Source organism: Rhineura floridana, chromosome 4, assembly GCF_030035675.1.
Source record: "Rhineura floridana isolate rRhiFlo1 chromosome 4, rRhiFlo1.hap2, whole genome shotgun sequence".
In the NCBI taxonomy this organism is placed as follows: Eukaryota; Metazoa; Chordata; class Lepidosauria; order Squamata; family Rhineuridae; genus Rhineura; species Rhineura floridana.
Genome location: NC_084483.1, coordinates 154540760 through 154559051, shown reverse-complemented (window position 1 = coordinate 154559051; position 18292 = coordinate 154540760). Strand labels below are relative to the sequence as shown.

At 41.6% G+C, this 18292-nt stretch overlaps 1 protein-coding gene across 1 annotated transcript in view; it reads right to left on the bottom strand.

The window, feature by feature from the left end:
* DNAH8 (dynein axonemal heavy chain 8) overlaps positions 1-18292 on the bottom strand; it is a 338579-nt gene that overhangs the window by 182659 nt on the left and 137628 nt on the right. The window contains exons 37-44 of the mRNA XM_061624897.1: positions 16538-16691; positions 16255-16418; positions 13681-13783; positions 10105-10209; positions 8597-8758; positions 7136-7360; positions 5291-5463; positions 4378-4556 (exon numbers count right to left, since the gene is read on the bottom strand). Coding sequence (XP_061480881.1) covers positions 4378-4556; positions 5291-5463; positions 7136-7360; positions 8597-8758; positions 10105-10209; positions 13681-13783; positions 16255-16418; positions 16538-16691 — 1265 coding nt within the window. The remainder of the gene's footprint in view (positions 1-4377; positions 4557-5290; positions 5464-7135; positions 7361-8596; positions 8759-10104; positions 10210-13680; positions 13784-16254; positions 16419-16537; positions 16692-18292) is intronic.

Genomic DNA, 18292 nt, shown 5'->3' with positions numbered 1-18292 from the left:
CAGGCTACCAGCGCAGCCCATGGGAGCACAGGACAGGTGGTTGAACCCCACTTGCTCAGTTGGGAGTTCAGCTCCCACAAAAATTGTGGCAGGAATCCATGCCGTTTCAGGCATGAATGCTCAATATGTGGGGAGGCTTACCCAGTTGCCCCAGGGGCAAGAATTTCAGGTCTCCAAAGGATAGCCAAGGGAGAAAACTAGAGGCTACTGGCCCTGCTCAAAACAAGGGCCCCCAGCCCCATTAAGTTATCAGTTTTGATTAGGTTGTTGTGGAGCTATCCCAAGTTGGAGGACAGGCGTTATTTGTTAAATGGTTTTAGGGATGGGTTTAGGATATTCTATCAGGGGCCAAGGGTCTTGTGTCTTAGTAAGAATTTGAGGTCAGTTGAGGCAATGGAATGGGTAATTAGAGAAAAAATAAGCAAGGAGGTGCAAGCAGGTAGAATCCTGGGTCTTTTTTCTTCCCTCCCTTTGCCAACACTGCACATCTCCTCTGTTTGTTGTACCAAAGAAGGAGCTGGGGCAATTTACGCTAGTGCACCACCTCTCTAATCCTAAAGGTGATTCTGTGAATGACTACATTCTGGAAGAGTTAGCTACACGTCTTTTGACAGTGCAGTGAGGGTTGTGTGCAGGTGTGACAGGGAGCACAGTTGAGGGATATCAAGTCACCCTTCTGCCTCCTTCCAGTTCATCCACAGGATTTTGAATTATTGGGTTTTTACTATGAAGGGCAGTATTACATTGATAGGGCCCTCCCTACGGGTTGCTCCATTTCTTGTGCTGCATTTGAGAAATTTAGTTCATTCTTGGAGCAGGCTCTGAGGAATTGGACTGGCTCAGAGGAGATAGTACACTATTTAGATGATTTTCTGTTTGTTGGACCCGAGGGGTCAGGTAGATGCATGCATTTGATGAGGGAATTTAGTGAGATGGATGAAGAGTTGGGGGTGCCTTTAGCTTTGGAAAAGACGGAGGGGCCTAGTTCTGTTCTGACCTTCTTGGGAATTGAGTTGGATTCAGTCACTCAGTATTCCCATTTGCCTGAAGATAAGCTGTTAACATTGCAGAACAAGATTCAATAGGTACAGTTGGCCAGAAAACTTATGTTGAAGGAACTACAGGGGTTAGTGGGATTGCTCAGCTTTGCATGCTGGGTAGAGGTCCTGGGCAGAGCATTTATCAGGCCCCTTTGTGATGCTATGACGGGTTTGAAAGTGCCACATCATAGACTGAGGGTGACAACTGAGATCCGTTTGGACTTCAGTGTGTGGTTGGAATTCTTGGATCATTTCAATGGGGTTTCATTTTGGAGAAATGACCTATTGTTAGAAGTTGAATTGCAAGTGTCATTGGATGCAGCGGGTACATGTGGCTTTGGAGTCATACTAAGGAACAGGTGGTGTGCTGCACAGTGGCCTGCAATGTGGCACCAGGAGGGCATGACTTGGGATCTTACCTTTTTAGAGTTCTTTCCAATTGTGGTGGCCATATATTTGTGGCCACAGGTCCTGGCCAATAGAGTAGTACACTTCTGGTGTGATAATCAGGCCACAGTCCAGGTAACCAATTCACTAACATCCTGAAATCCCAGGTTATGGCATTGGTTAGGGCATTCACGCTGCAGTGTCTGTGGTTCAACGTTCTTTTTAGAGCACATCATGTGTCGGACCTAGATAATGGCATCGCTGATGCTTTGTCACATGGTCAGATGGGCAGGTTTTGAGAGTTAGCTTTCTGGGCTCAGGAGCATCCGGATCCAATGCCAGTGGTGGTGGGAGATTGGTGGAGTGAAGCTGAAAGAGCCATGAGGTTAGCCATTTTCCCAGTACTCAAGCAGCATATGACAGGGCAGGTAAGGAATTTGCAGAGTTTAGAGAGACAAGGGGTGGCTCCAGGCATGGCCCATGGAGTGGAACAGTTAATGGAATATTGTGTACACTTGAGGGCTCGAGGGCTGTCTATTGGTACAATAAGAGGTAAAATGGCGGGTTTGTCATTCATAGCTAAGATGAGAGGGGTGGAAGATGTTTCCGTGGACTTCCATATTTGGAAGATAATAGAAGGGTGGCTGAGTGAGTGTCCCTTGGCACAGGACAATAGGGTTCCCATCTCACCAAGTTTACTTAGGGGCATGAAGGAACAGTGGAGAGGGATCTGTAGTTCTCCATATGAGGCTGCAGTATTCCATGTGGCAGCACTGACAGCCTTTTTCAGAGCATTTAGAATAGGGGAGTTGGTAGCTGGCTCAAAGGCTGATCCTTCACAATGGGGCTACAAGGATGTTTTGTTCATTGGCCAGGGGGTACAGCTCCGAGTTCAATGGGCCAAGACAGACCAGAGGAGGAGAGGAACTGTGATGGTTTTGGGGCCATCTACAGAGGGAGACATATGTCCAGTGAGGGTGCTGAAAGAATATGTGGGATACAGGGGAGGTTCTCCAGGGTATCTTTTTTACCATGCGGGTGGATGGCTATTGACCAAATATCAATTTTGGACAGTGACTAAGAAGGTCCTTGTGGGGCTTGGAGTGAGTCCCAATGAGTTTGGTACTCACTCATTTCAGATTGGGGTAACTTCAATGGCTGCACAGGTGGGCAAGCCTGCATTCAGAGTATCGGCAGATGGAGGTCAGCTGCCTCTAAGGCTTACATTCAGCCCCTGAAAACAGGAAAGCACAGCAGTGATGTGGCACAATGTTTATGATATTGCTCCTTTCTTTGCAAGTGGCTAGGATGGAATTGAATGCATTCGAGTCCTCATTGCCGGCCACAGCATGATATTTTGGGCCAGTCGTAGAGCGAGGTGCTCCAGGCTGGGGACCCAGTTAGGATGTAGCCAGATGGCTGTAGTCCTGTGGTTGGACCGGAAAGTTAAATTGGAATAGGCTCTTGCCTCTTCTCTTTCATCAGGTGGAGGTCAGATTAGTGTCACAAATACTGATTCTACACACAGGTGGCAATGACTCAGTGTGTTGAAGGGAAAGGCATTAATTTTACAGGCTTTGGGGGATTTAAGAGTTGATCCAACAAAGATAGCCTGGGGTTGTTATTTTATGGTCTAACATTTTGCTAGACAAGTTTGGAGGGGTGATAAGAATCCTAGGGCATTGGATAAACTGGGCAGGAAGAGAGAGCTCAGGTTTGCGTTGCAGAGAGTGGGTGATGGAGTAATTCCTCATCCCGAGATCAAGCATTATAGGGAACAGCTCTACAGGGATGATGGGGTGCACCTGTCCAATTTAGGGAATGACATCTTCTTAGTGGACCTGCATAGGGGATTGAGAGAGGCTATATTGGCCAGGTGGGGAAAGAAGGAGTAAGTGGAGACTTGTCCTCCTTCTGTAGCAGTTGTGTGCAGGAAAGGGAAGAGGGGAGTACCTTGAGATACTTTTCAGGTGAATAGTGATCCCAGAGACTTGTGCACAGGGCTGTAGGACCTTGTTGGTCAGGGTATGGATCACTGTTGAGGTTAATCTGTGTCACTCACCTGGATTTACGGGGCTTTGGGGGGGTGAATCAGGAAGACCGCTCTCCCCACCTGAAGGGTGTGGCAGGGGAAAAGAGGTGGAAGCATGGCCAGCTTGATTCCCTGCAGAGTAGGCTCGCCCGGGCATGACAGGCTTAGGAACTTGACAGGAGTTAATGGATTTCCTGCACATGGTTTCACTTCCCCTATGCAGTTTAGAAGTTAATGGTTTATAAGTTCTTGAGTTCGTATCTTAAGTTCTTAAATTGTAGTTAATAAAGTGGCCCTAGTTTACCCCATATATGTGTCTTGCCTATTTATTTCCTGTCTTCTGGTGCAATAAAATCTTAACAGACAGAACGTTCATGAGCATTCCATGATGCTACTGCAGCTTAGCTAATAGCTGGAATGGGACAGCTCCAGATACCTGTGACCTCATAGATACACAGACAATTGATAAACATAGTAAAAAAACCTGTAGTCTGTATTTCCCTCGATTTATTTTCTTTTTCCTTCCTGTGTGTTCTTTTCAAGGTGACCAAACCAGTATTTTTCTGCAGCTTTGACACACTCTGTGCTTTAATTTGATACCTTACTTCGGGGTGGCCAATCTATGGTCTTCTAGATGTTGTTGAACCACAGCTCCTATCTTCCCTGGCCATTGGCCCCGCTGGCTGGGGCTGATGAGAGTCCAACATAATCTGGACAGTCACAGGTCCTCTATTCCTGCCTCAGTTCATATTACTGTAATCATGGATCCCTAGCAATTTGTCCCGAAACTGGCTTGACAGATACTATGATAGATAATAACTACAATATCTGGTAAGCATCTATTGAGCACCAGTGGTGCATTAAATGGTCATTTAATTATTTGTTCATTTTCAGTATGTTCAGTAAACCAAGACTTACCTTTGAAAATCCGTCCCAGTCCTCTGAAATCCATTTGATCTGAACAGTTAAATACTACTACATACTTTCCCAAAGCTTTCCCCATGTCTTTTGTGGTTTCTGTTTTACCGGTACCAGCAGGTCCAGCTGGAGCTCCTCCCATGTTCATTCCCAAAGCCTGAGCTAACGTAATGTAGCATCTGTAAATGTAAATTCAGATCATTGCAACATACAACATTCATACATGAGTGAGTAAACATGCAATATGATGATCCTTACTTTATTTTGAACTCTGGTAACACACAGGCCACTAATTCAAATATGGCAGACACACACATAAAATACCCAGAAGGAAGAAGCAATGGGAAAAGGATCAGGTCCCCACTTTGGAGTTCAAAGATTCTTAGGCCCTAGAAGCCCACAGTCCCTGGGAGGCCATAGGAAGCAACAGAGGCCATAGGAAGCATCAGATCTCCTTCTCCAAGGGCAGAGAAGTCCAACCTCAGAAAGGGTGATCCCAAGTGGCCCTTGTCCTACCAGTGTCTGAGAGCCAATGTTGGCAGGACAGGGAAGAATTTGGGGCATAGCAGGGGCACATCAGGAAAGGCATGGATCTAGAAGGCTCATAACCTTCCCCAACATGCCTCCAAAGAAGGAGGGAAAGTAACTACACCTAGTAACTTTCCCTCCCAATGATCCCTCTGGGAGGGAAGAGAAAGTTCAACAGTTAAATCAGAGAAGGACAGAACACAAGATCACTGCATTTCCAGTGGGAAGGAAGGACAGATGAATGCAAAAGCACTGTTCTGCCCTTTCTTCCACACTACTTGCAAGAGCCTGGCAGGGCTTTGGATTCTCCCACCTTCAATTCTCCCTCCCCATGACTCCCCATGAATAATCTACTAAGGCTGATAGATTATTTAATAAACCCCACCTGTCTGTTAATGGTGTTATAACCAGACGATCTGTGCATCCCAGAAATTCATTTTGATAAATAAAATCAACATCCGTAATAGATACCAATGTTTGATCAACATCTTCTTTAAAATAAAATCTGGACTGCTTTAACCATTCAAAATCAGTCACCGATTTGATATGCATTTTAACCTTAAAAAAGAAATGAGATTTATATCAGAATTAAAGGGAAGCATAATACATGATTTGGTGAATTTAAAAATTACCTTAGTTAAAATTATTTCCACTGTACTTCTATTTTCTCTCCCACAAATAGGAGGCCACTGTTGTCCATGGACTGGTAACCTCCAGGGTGGATTACTGTAATGTGATCTATGTGGGGCTGCCCTTGAGGTTGGTCTGGAAGCTGCAGCTGGTGCAAAATGTGATGGTGCAACTGCTCACTGGGACACAACATCAACATGTTACTCTGCTGCTGAAAGAATTGCACTGGCTGCCCATTAGCTACTGGACTAAGTTCAAGGTGTTGGATTTGGTGTATAAAGCCCTATACAGCTTGGGACCAGGATACCTGAAAAATTGTCTTACCTGTTATATAACCAGCAGATCACTGCTCTCTGCAGGTGAGGGCATCCTGCAGATACCATCTTATCTGGAGATCCGTTGGCACAATATAGGAATTGGGCTTTTAGTGTTGATGCACCTATCCTTTTGAATTCCCTTCCCTTAAGTATCAGACAGATGCTGTCTTTTTGGCACCTACTTAAGTGCTTCAACAAGCCTTTTGAAATCTTTATCGCAGTCTGCATCTGTATTAAAATTGTTTTCAAAATCTCTTTATTGCTCTATTGCTTGTTGTTTGCCACCCTGGGCTCTATGTGGGAGGGAGGGTGGGATATAAATTTAACAAACAAACAAATAAATAATCTTTGATGTTAAGTAAATGCACTTAATTGTTGTACTTATTTACTTTGTTAGCACACCTCTTCAATTTTTGACCTGGGTACATTAATTAATGTTGTTGTTTCCATTCTCTAATCCCTGGGCTCCTTTAAGGAGGAGAGCAGGATATAAATTTAATGTTAACATTAATATTAATAATTGCACTCTCCCTGATGAGGCCTTAACGGCCTAGTAATGGACAGAGGTCCTTCACTGAAGTGCTTGCCAGTTACCATCAGAAGCTTCTGCCAGCTGTGGGCTAAACATGTACAGGTTTAGCCCTCTTGTCATGACTGTTTACAAAACTGTGCATGTTAACCACTTACATATAATTTGGCCCCAATAACTCCTCAGAAACACCTGCATCCCTGGTTATTATGAGATATAAAAAGTAGCTACAAAAAAACTATTTTGAAACACACTGGTTTCTTGCAATTAAAATTTTCAGTCTTATTCAGGTTCTTGCCCTGCTCTTTGAAAGCCCCTCATCCATCCCCAGACCCACATTCCAGTACAAGGAGTAGAAAACTGAAATGGCACCTTGGTACTGGCTGCAATAACTGTAAGACTACTACAATAACTGCTACAAGACACTCTAAAGGAGAAACAGTTTTCTGGAGACCTTTATGAAGGTAGCAAACCACTGGGCACCCAGCCACCTCCAATTTAAAAGTGCAATTTGGGGGGGGGTGTTCATAATAAAGAAAGTGATGAAACATGATCTGAGTGCCTTTGGATCATCAGCCCATCAAAGGAAGCACAAGCAGGTACACTTCATCACTTTCACCTAGCTGTGGTTGGAGATTGCGACTGTTTCACACAATCCCAGTCAAGCCCAACAGTGATATTGGATACATAGCATAACTTGGATCAGTTAGATATGAATGGCATTAAAAAACATCAGTTAACATTTATACTTTACCAAATCATCAAATATATCACGCTGATGCACATGGATAGTAATAAGGGTTTCAAACTTCACTCTGTCAAACTTGGAAAGATCATGAGTTGTCTGGCCAATAAGTGTATTTAGAATATCCAAAAATTTCTGATTAGTTACTGACATTATTTTCCTATCATCTTTTGCATTGGTTAACGCTTCTTCTGAATCATGTGTCCACAACATCTGAATTCCCAGCAACCCTACCTATTAATTTAACAAATAAAATATGTGTATGAATATTTATAGTACATTCAAATTGATAACAAATAGGCCAACAGCTCACACTTTAAAACAGTAATTTAGAGTGATTAACTGGAGAGATTAAGAAATGAGGCTTTGGTATGGATTTTCCTTTGCAGGCTGGAAGTAAATCAGGAAGTTTCAAAGGTGCTTTTTTCTACCATCATATTCCGATACATTCAAGGATGTTAATAAGCAACCCTGTAAATTATTTTACCATATTGTCATAGTGAAGCACAGAAACAATTAATAATATTTTATTGTAAAAAAACCCAAGGGAAAGTAGTTAGAGGTTACTGCTCATTATATCACAGATATGACTCTGCCCTAAAAGTAAAAGACAGAAGGAAACAGATTTGAACGGTCATCATAAACCTTCATGTGAAAAGAAGTTCTCAGACTTCTGAAGTAGTCGCTGAAAAATAACGTAACACTATTAAAACTGGAAGGGGGTGGAGGAGAGCGAGCGAGCTATGTAATGCAACCAGTCTGAGATCCTGAGATCACTGGAAGTAGGGTGTGATAAAATGCAAGCAGACAAGCAAGCAATAAATAAGTCTTATGCTTGTTATTTAGAAAACTTACTGAACTAGGGGCTGCCATCCCTGCTCACTTTGCCCCCACCACAGGTGGTCAGAACCTGCCCCCACATGGGTCGCTAGAGTTTCCCCTGACCTCCTACAGGTCGCTGAAGCTCCCCCTTTTGTGTATGTGTGTATATATATAAATGCTATTTAGGAGCCCACATAAAGCAGCACATTACCACTTAGGGTAGGTAAAAGAACATTGTGTTTCAGAGACTCATGACTTTGCCTCTCTGAATTCTCCCTTTTCTTACATTTCAATATATAATAAAGCAACCACTTAGTATCGACAGCTTTTCAAATTATTACTGCTGCTGAATCACATGCAGGTTGTATCTATCACCAAGTGTACCCCAGCCATTAGCTGAGGCAAATGATATTGGGCACAAACAAGTCAATGTTAAGCAATTATAAATACTATTGATTTCAACAAGAAATCAAGAGAACTTCAAAGTGGTTGAATGTGCCTATTATTTATTACTATTGTATTTATTATCACAAATGAGCATGTGTCAATCCAGAAAAGTGTGCACGTTTTGTTTGTCTTTTGGCATGCAAACCTAGTCCTTTCATCTCACCTTCATAGCTGAACCCAACTGCTTTTCAAACGTCTCACCTGTGCTGGAAAATGGTAAAGGAAGTTCAGTAGCTGGTACCCTGGATCACTAATCTGATAAAATGCTGCCCGAATGACACAATGTAATGAAGACTGTTGCATTTTCAGTAGGTCCATCAGCCAAAGCTCTACAGGTCCTTTTGCATTTACTGGGGTGTCCAGCTGAAAAATTAAAATTACATATTAATTATACAAATTAGGGTTTAGTGCCACTGTATATTTGCCTAAGGAAGGAGAATATGCACTTATTTATGAATATTAATGGCTTGTGCATCTCTGCTCAGGGGATAAGACAGACAAATCAAACTGGATGCTTCAACAATCTGGGAATAGTTCCAGTTCTTCTTTTTTAGTATGCTAAAAAAATTACCAGTAAACTAAACCAACCTCTCAACAACAAAGAAGGGGAAGAGAGGAGTTCAAATGGGACACAATGAGACTATGAGAACCATGCACTTGCAAGCACTTACTGGTAAGAAGGGTGATGAATGGGTTAAACGTTGATCTTCCAAAGGTTCTCACTAGCATTTGAAATGGGTCCTTGTGTAGGGGCCATTTATTCTAGTATAGCCTTTCTTGACTAACAATGCTGTTCAATTAGTCAGATTTCTTTCTTTCTTTGTTACCTAATGTTTATGCCAGCGACCTGGTCAGCTTTATCTTGCTAATTGATACGGTGGTGACATTTCAGGAGATAAAACAGTGACTGAGGGCCTTTGTCACACATTATTGTATGTAGCAGATACATTCTGTTTGGTATACATAGAGGCATGGCGTCTGGGAACACTATTTGATCCCCAGTAAAACTATGTTGCTTAGGTTTAAAAACATGTCCCAAGAGACTCAGAATAGCAGCCATTACTCTATCCATGTTGCTGCAAATGTAAACTGGAGTAATCTGTAAACAGGGTCTCTTGAGGTTCTGGGATGACTATCCGGTAAGAAAAGACAGAATGCAGAGTGTATTGTTAAGGCACCTGGTTAGCTCTGGTGTGTCTTTTTCATCTTCAACCCACTCTTGGTAGACTGGATATGACTAGAAAGAACCAGGAATGGCTCCCTGACTCCTGGAAGCTACTCTGACACCTCTAGTTGCCTACTGCAAGTCCCAAGAAGTATTGAGGATTTTTTTATGGTAGATGAGGGCCAGCCCTGTCAGAGAAACCACCCTTTCATCGCAGAAGAAAGTAGAGAAGGAATAAAGGAAAGGAACCATACTGGTCTAGGACTTTAAAAAAAAACTTGTCTAAGGAAGGGGAAGAGAGGGAAAAGATTATAATTTCAAAGGATAGAGAGAATAAGGATTTGGCAAGTCTTGTGGGGAGGGCAGGATTATTTTTAGCTAAGATATTCCTATTAGAGAATCGCCCTCTTAGATCCTTTTGTGTAAAGCAATGACATTTTCTTTTAAACCTACTCAAATTTCCAGGACAGGGAACAGGGGAAGGAATTAATTATAAAAGATTTGGAATCACACTAAATTATATTTTAAAAATGTAAAATATTACAGGAATTTTTTCTCCTTCTCTTGATACGACTGCCATTATGCGATCATAATCTTTTGGATGAAATTCTACCTCATTTATATTGTCAGATAAACCAGGCAGATGAGGCTGAAAGAAAAATAAAACCCATGAACACATGTAATATCATTCTAGCCAGAACATTTTCAAAAATAAATTCATTTTTGTAAAAGCGCACAGAGTCAGTATTGAAGAGAAGAGGAGATGACACTATTGACTGGATTCCAACACAGCTTTATTCTCCCCAGAAATTAACCCCCTTGGAAAACAGTTATCTGCATTCAGCCAAAGGCTGTCTGGATTTACGGGGGAGTTTCCTAGAGGAAGAAATAAGGGAAAGCCATACTGGGGCTATGAGAACATAGCAGTTAATGTGTAGGTGTTCCTGGAAACCATCCTAAGTCTGGCTATAACAAAAGCATCTGTTCTGCAAGATATGCTGAACCCTTTCAGCTAAACTAGAATAAATTATGCTGAAAGACACTAATTCCTTTTGCACTATGATCTACACTAAGTACACATAACAGAGTTCGATTTTGCAAAGGAGTTAGTTCCCATTCCAGATATAAAAGAAGTATCTCAAAATGCTGGGTATGTGTACTATGGTCTATGTCAGAGGGTCTGTTTCTGTGCCCACCAATAAAGACAGACAGCCTAGCAGGCACTCATAAAAAGGCCTTCTTGCCAGTGGCTCCACAATGACAGAATTCAGTTCATACAGTGATTAAGCAGGCACCATCTCTACTGCTTTTAAAAAAGGCTTTAAAAACTCCTCTCTTATTTTAAACTTTTAATGGGAGGTCACAGGCTGCTTTGAGTATGACTGCTTACTCCAATATGATTAGCTTGTTGTTGTTTTGTTATTTTATTTTGGTTAACTGTATTATACGTGGACATTTGTGGAGTATTTCTGTAAAAAGTGGGTGAAAATCCCTTTAATAAATAAATACTATAATAATCTTCTGAATTTGAAGAAAAAGTGATGGGGTGGAATCTGTTCCTATATAATCACATTGTATAAATAGATTGTCTTGTAGGATACTTTGAGTTGTAATCCTTTTTTTACATTTAATTTTCCCCTTATCACAGTTCAGAGTTCTCTGTGAAGACGGGCTGATTGTTAAATCACTCAAGCAATTGTAGCTCTGAGAAGAATAAGAGTCTCCTAACAACTCTCATCATCCTTCACAAACTATAATTCCTGGGATTCTTTGGGGGAAGCCAAGACTGTTTAAAGTGGGATAGTAGTGGAATAAATGTATGGTGTGAATGTGGTCTTAAATTCAGTTTTGTTTACTTTAATACCTAATTCACACTTTTTGAGCCAATACATGAACTGAAATACTGTTATCCTTTGAAATGCACACATGTCCCAGTTTTGCAATGTAGCTTTCCAACCAATGTACAAATAATGCACATATCAGGGAGAAATATTCATAAAAATGCATATATTTGTGAAAATATCATAAAAATGAATCATACTATGGAAAGCTGCTTGCAAACATGTCGATTCTGACTTATGGGCGACCCTATGAATAAGGTTTTCATGGTAAGCAGTTTTCAGAGGGGGTTTACCATTGCCTCCCTCTGAGGCTAAGAGGCAATGACTGGCCCAGGGTCACCCAGTGAGCTTCATGGCTGTGTGGGGATTCGAACCCTGGTCTCCCAGGTTGTAGTCCAAAACCACTACACCACACTGGTATACACTGCTGTGTATTAAACCCTGTAAATTCTTCCTCCTCATCATCTGAATCTGACCAAAAAAGGACTGATGGATCTGGAACCCGTTGCTCCTCTGAGAGCATTTCATCATTTGCTGCCATCCACTGCTGGCTTTGCTCTCCCGCATAAGCTGCCCTTCTGCACTCTAATGATGACATTGGTATGACCGCATCCTTGTAACTCTATTTTTGGCAGTCTGATTCCTCCCTGATTGTCATGACCCAGAACAGAAGGGAAGGAGTGCATGAGGAGGATTCTGACTTTGAGGAGTGAGCGAGAGTTTGACAGAGAACTTGCAACATTCCCAATTTCCCTCTCCCCCCATGGAGTCTCAGGAAGAACTGTCAGAAGATGCTGCTGAGAGCACTCCTCCTCCCCCAGCAGCCGAGGAGCCACCTGACCAACTTGCAGATTCTCAGCTGGATGCTCAGCAGTTTCCCATGCCTGCCCAGACAGTCAGTCCCCCTCCAAAGAAGTTGAGCTCCAGCCTCCCTCCCCTCGCTCTTGCAGGATCCAGAGGCATGAAGAGCAACGGCCGCCGGGGGTTAGGAGGAGTGCTCGTTTGCACATGAAAGTGAAACCTATTTAAGAGAGGCGTTGACAAGGAGGGGGTGCTGAGTCAATGCCTGTAGTCGGAGGGCAGCTTAGTTATTGCTAGCCAGGGATATTAGTTCCTAGAAAACATAGTTAGGTGAATGAGTCGAAGGGTTTTAAGATTGATGTAACTTTAATAAAGACAGATAACATTACTGAATCGAGTGTTCCTGCATTATTTGGCGCCGAACGAGACACTGATTGCTCTGCTACCGCATTGCTTAAGAGTTAACAGTGCTTTGCTGCTGATTACTGGCCTCTCTCTGCTACCACAAGAGTGAATGGGGCACGCACTGACTGTGAGGCTGTTTCCTGTTGATTAAAATGGTGGCTGCCTTGTTGCGTGCTGCTCCAGCTTGTCTTTTTGACAGTCATGTTGCCTGAGCGGGCTATAGGCACTACCACAGCAACCGTTCCTGCTGCTTTGCGCCCTGATTTTAATATTTTAGAGTGTTCTGAGGAGACTTTGTTCTGATCCTCAGGCATTTCACCGTTAGCGGGAGAGGTTTGTTTGTTTGGGCTTTTTTTTTTAACCCAAAATTCCTGCTCTTTAAAAATGGAGAATCAACCCAGTAAGTTCATTAACTGTAAGGGGAATAACTGAAACTCCTCAGCTAATCACCAGGGTAATTAATTCAGGGATTCAAATATTTAAAATAATTCTACAATAAATTAATTAATCAATGGACACAACCAACACTCAACAGTCACTCAGACACTCACACCAGTTCATTAAAAACCTGTCTGAACCCTTCCATACACATTCCCACACAATTAATTTACAACACTGGAGAATAATTTAAACTTAAATAAAGATATAAGCTAGCCAGACTGAAGAGCAAGGCAAAAATCAGTACTACTCAAGCAAGGCAGGAAAAACAAACTAGCGCTTGGTGGGAGGGGCTGTGGCGATGGTCTGTTGTAATGCTAACTCTTTCCTGCCTCAAGCACTAGGAAAGGAAGATAGTACCCACTCGGGGGTGTCCTACTGCCCACTGGAGGAAAATTGGATCTTTATGAGCCATTTTCAATACAAGGCCTCTGTCTAGAAGCACCCTAAAGCAGGTTGAACACAGTAGGACTTATTTCTGAGTAAGCATGCTTAGGACTGCGCTAATAGAAATGCACCACAATTTGGGGAAAATAAAACTGAGTTCCATTTTTTTAGAGAGAGACTGTGCAACAGGTTTTTATTTTTTCTGATTTCAGTAAATGTTATTTTGCCATATATATCTTGGAACCTACCTGAATAGTATGTGAATCACTAGCTTGTCCAAGTATTTCCAGAAGAGCAGGATCAGAGATAAAAAAGAATCTGGGAAACAGCAATCTTTTCTTTTCCAAATATCTTTGAAAAGAAAAAAAAATTATTTCACAAAACATTTTTCCATTTATTTATTTTTGTGCATTTTAAAAAAAGAAGGAATACTGCCATCCTCTGTACACTTAGTTGGAATTTCAAGCAAACATATGTAGAATCAACCCAAGGAGAAGTTTGTCAGCTGGACAATCCACTGCTCCTGCAGGGGTGTTTCCACCACACTGATCTCCTCGCTGCCTTATACCTCCCCCTCCTGGTCAGGAACAGCAGCCCACCTGCCAGGAAGCTAGCATACTTGCGCTGCCTCACCTAGCAAGCTGCTTCCAATCAATCCTATGCAATAAAATGCATAGCAACAAATCACAGGATTGCATGCTGAGCTTCCAGGACCCACAAAAACCTATGCCATAATCAATGTTTTAGTCTTTAAGATACCACAAAACCCCTCGTTCTTTTCACAGGAAAAGACTAATACGGCTACTGCTCTGGAAATTGTTACGTCCATCTGTGGGCAGATTCAGAAGCCTAGGACTTGTGCAAGCTGAACTTAGCAGTTAACTCCTAGAGCTACAGCTTTTCTGCTAGGCTCAATTCATGTCCTGCATCCTGCCCCTCTGCATTATAACATGCTTCTGCCCTTTCCAGTCCTTTTATCAACTTTCCTTTATCTATGCAACTTATGGGCATCCAACTTACAGACTTATACTTCTAGTTCTTGCCTACTCCCAATCCTTTTTTTTTTTTTTTGCTTAGGAAGCCTCTCTTAATATAACATGATCTTACAAGCATCACTGTTTCCCTTCACAACCATCTGATTGGATTGCTTTTACAGGATTCTGGCCTTGGCCTGCTTCTCAACCAGCAGTCCTTGTTTTGCCTTCTTCATCTTGGCCGACCATCTCCCCTTGCTAAATGGACCCTTTCCTTGCAAGCACATGACAGTTGCAGTGTTGGGCAATGCAATGAGCTATCAACAGCCTTTGCCTTTCAGAAGTCAGCATATGGGGGGAAAGCCTGAAAAGTCACACAACAAACATTCCAGGTGCAAAGGAGACTTAGAGACCTCTCCCACTTCTGTAGCATCCTAAAGGCCTTGGGAGTTTAACTGTCCTCCGTTGCGGGCAAAAAGATGTAGTAAATAATTAATAGAAGAAGGATTTATAATGCATCTGGGCCAAAGCTGCTGTGTCCCATATAGGGATGGGCAGAAAGGAAAACATTGATAACGATATTATTATTTTTGGGGAGGTAAAAAATCAGAACGGTAAAAGCAAAGGATAGCAGAAAAAAACTAACCCAAAATGGAACTGCCTACCAGTTCGACAGAATGCAATCAAAAAGGCACCAAACAAGTGGATCCCATCCCTAGTCCCATATGCCTCACACAAGATGCTGCTTTAGCTTTTGCAGACTTTGGTACATGCTAAGGGGTGATAAATCAATGGAGTTATATTTGTCAGCCTACATTAACAATTATCTTGAGGATCATTTGTGAAACAAATATGAATTTGCAAGTTTTTATTTTTACTTTTAGAGTGGTATCCAGTTACATTCTACTCAGGGAAGACCCACTGAAATTAATGAACCTAAGTTAATAATTTTGATTAGTTTCAGTGGGTTTACTCTGAGTGGGACTAACATTGGATACAACCCTTAAGTTTTAATTTTTCCCAAACTGTTTTTTTTAAAAAAAAAACACTTCGCAGCTACTGTCTACGGCAGCCTTTCCCAACCAGTGTGCCTCCAGATGTTGTTGGACCACAACTCCCATCAGCCTCAGCCAGCATTGCCAATGGTCAGGAAAGATGGGAATTATACTCCAGCAACATCTGGAGGAACACTGGTTGGGAAAGGCTGGTCTAGGGCCTATACAACCAAAGGTCCATCTTGAGCAAAACCATAAGTAGCTGCAGATCTAAATTTATCCAGCTTTTTCTAATTCCTAAGAATCTGTACCAGAAAAGCAAAAGTATAAAAAATGAAGTATGGTGTGTGTAAGTCTAGATTTATGGGAAGATCAACTGTTACTGGAAACAAATTTTCCTTTTTTCCTTCCAAAATCATCTGTATTTTGAGCAATAATTCAGCTTTGGCAATTAACTGAAGTGAATTAATCATTAGAAATATGCAAGACTACTTTACAGATAAAATAGAATAGTATATTCTTTCTTTGCAAACTTATTTTTTATTATTCTTATTCCAAATATTTTTTTAAACTAAAAAAATACCAAAGTTGGAGAACACAACCACATTTACATATAAAGGCCTAACCTCATACAACTGAATTTAGAAAGCTAGCTGTACATACTACAGATTAATCCTCTAAATCTTGATCATTATTCCTAGAACTCTCCCCTTAACACCAAACCCAAAACATCACTAAAAACAAAGAAGCCAATTATTTAAATAAATATACTGATAATTAAGATGAGATCATATTTTGACCTAAATCAAAACAATCACATTCTTTTTAAAAAAAGGCTTGGAAAACTTTATACCCTGTAAGTGACTTCTGACACACTTCCAGCTGCTCGTGTAAATGTGGTAAAAGCTGTCCCATCGTCTCATCTCCAACACAGCAGCTAACCACGTTGGGGTTTTCATGAGCTCGTTGCATTATTTTTATCCATGATTTGTCAATGTTTTGAAAACGTTTTGCTTCCTAAACAAAATAATTGTAATGGAAACATAAATGAGTATCATGTCATTCTAAAGTCCAAACTACTCTTTAGCTACATGTTAAGTTTACGATTTACGTAACTTAACCATGTATAGATTTACCTGAGGTAACTGCTTGGCAATATCTCCGCCTACAAAAACAGCTTCAAGGTAAACCCAGAGGTTTTGCACAATCAGCCATTCTTCAATTATATCACTGGAGGTGCTAAGTTTGAACACCCAGTTCTGAATATCTTTTTTAAATGGTGCATTGTATCTGAACATAGGATAAAAGAAATAGCAACATGAAATTCAAGAGTGACACTTTTCACATGACTTACTATATTCTTTTAATATTTTGAAAAATCGAAATGGACTGCCTTCAAGTCGATCCCAACTTATGGCGACCCTATGAATAGGGTTTTCATGGTAAGCGGTTTTCAGAGGGGGTTTACCATTGCCTCCCTCTGAGGCTGAGAGGCAGTGACTGGCCCAAGGTCACCCAGTGAGCTTCAAGGCTATGTGGGGATTTGAATCCTGGTCTCCCAGATCATAGTCGACCACCTTAACCACTACACCACACTGGCTCTCGTTTAATATTTTAATATTTTATTTAATATTTTATTCCTCCTAAATATTTCTCCTCTATTTGGTAGTGCCTTGGTGTAGACATAATACTGCCCACAGACCCAAACAACCCTCCATTCTCTTCCCTTTCCCCCCTTCCTTTGAGTTTTGGAGCTAACTATGATTAAACTTTACAACTGTATTGATGTAGTGGCTTCATTTTACATGTAATGCTAAGCCAAACTATGAATGAGCATATGTGCTGGTACAGAGTGAAAAAACAATGACCGCTTCACTCTTCTCTTGCTTCTGCTGGTTGCCATGCTACCAGGAGCCGAGCCATAGTTTGGCTCAGTGTTATTGTTGGAAGTGTTGGGTTGCAACTCATCTTGCACTGAGAGATGATGTGCCTGTATGGGAAAGTGTAGACAGAGGGAGGAACCTCCATGCTTCCTAGACTGTCCTTTCCCTTCTAACTTGTGTTAATCTACCTTCCAGTACTTTTCTTGGTGCTGCTGATCTCACTTCTTACATCTCTCTCTTCTTTCACTCTTTACTTGGAGAGGAGACCCTTTGGATCTCTTTTCTCTTGTGATGCAGAAACAAGCATGCCTTGTTGCATCTCCACCTTAGTTAGTCAGAATTAGGGATCTTTCCTATCAAACATGAATTTCCTTTAATAAATGCCAGTTCATAGGTTTCTTAAAGCCAGAGTCTCATTGTGATTGTATTCAGGGTGAATTATGCTCCTTCAACAGGGATTCTGTTATAGTTCAACTTCTGCCAGAATTTAAATTCAATGGTAATAGTTATGTCCATATCTGGGCTCATGGTTTGCTTCCCCCAACCCATGAAACTTGATGCAGATATAATGCTATGACAAACCATGGCTTAGTTCCCAGTAAACTGGCATCAGCAGAAGCATGGGAGAAGTGAAGGACCTGTCAATTTCTCACTGGGCACCAACATGCTTGCTCGTTCATGCTAAGCCATAGTTTGGCTTACCATTACATGTGAACAAGGCCTATAGCTAACCCTTGTAAGACCTAAACAACAGGTTGTAAGCATGGTTAGCTGAAGGTTTGTAAACTGTGGTTTGGGCTAACAATGGTTGGTATTAATTTTGGTGCTATTGTAATATTATCAGCTCCAAAATTGAAAGAGACAAGGGGGAATACTTGCACATGAGGTAGAAAGGAGGAGAGTGCACATTTACAAGGTTCTCTTAGTTACCTAACTGTGGTAAGATAACTGGGCACTATTTCATCTGCACCAAGCTGGTATTCCTGACCATGGTATCCTACTGTCCTG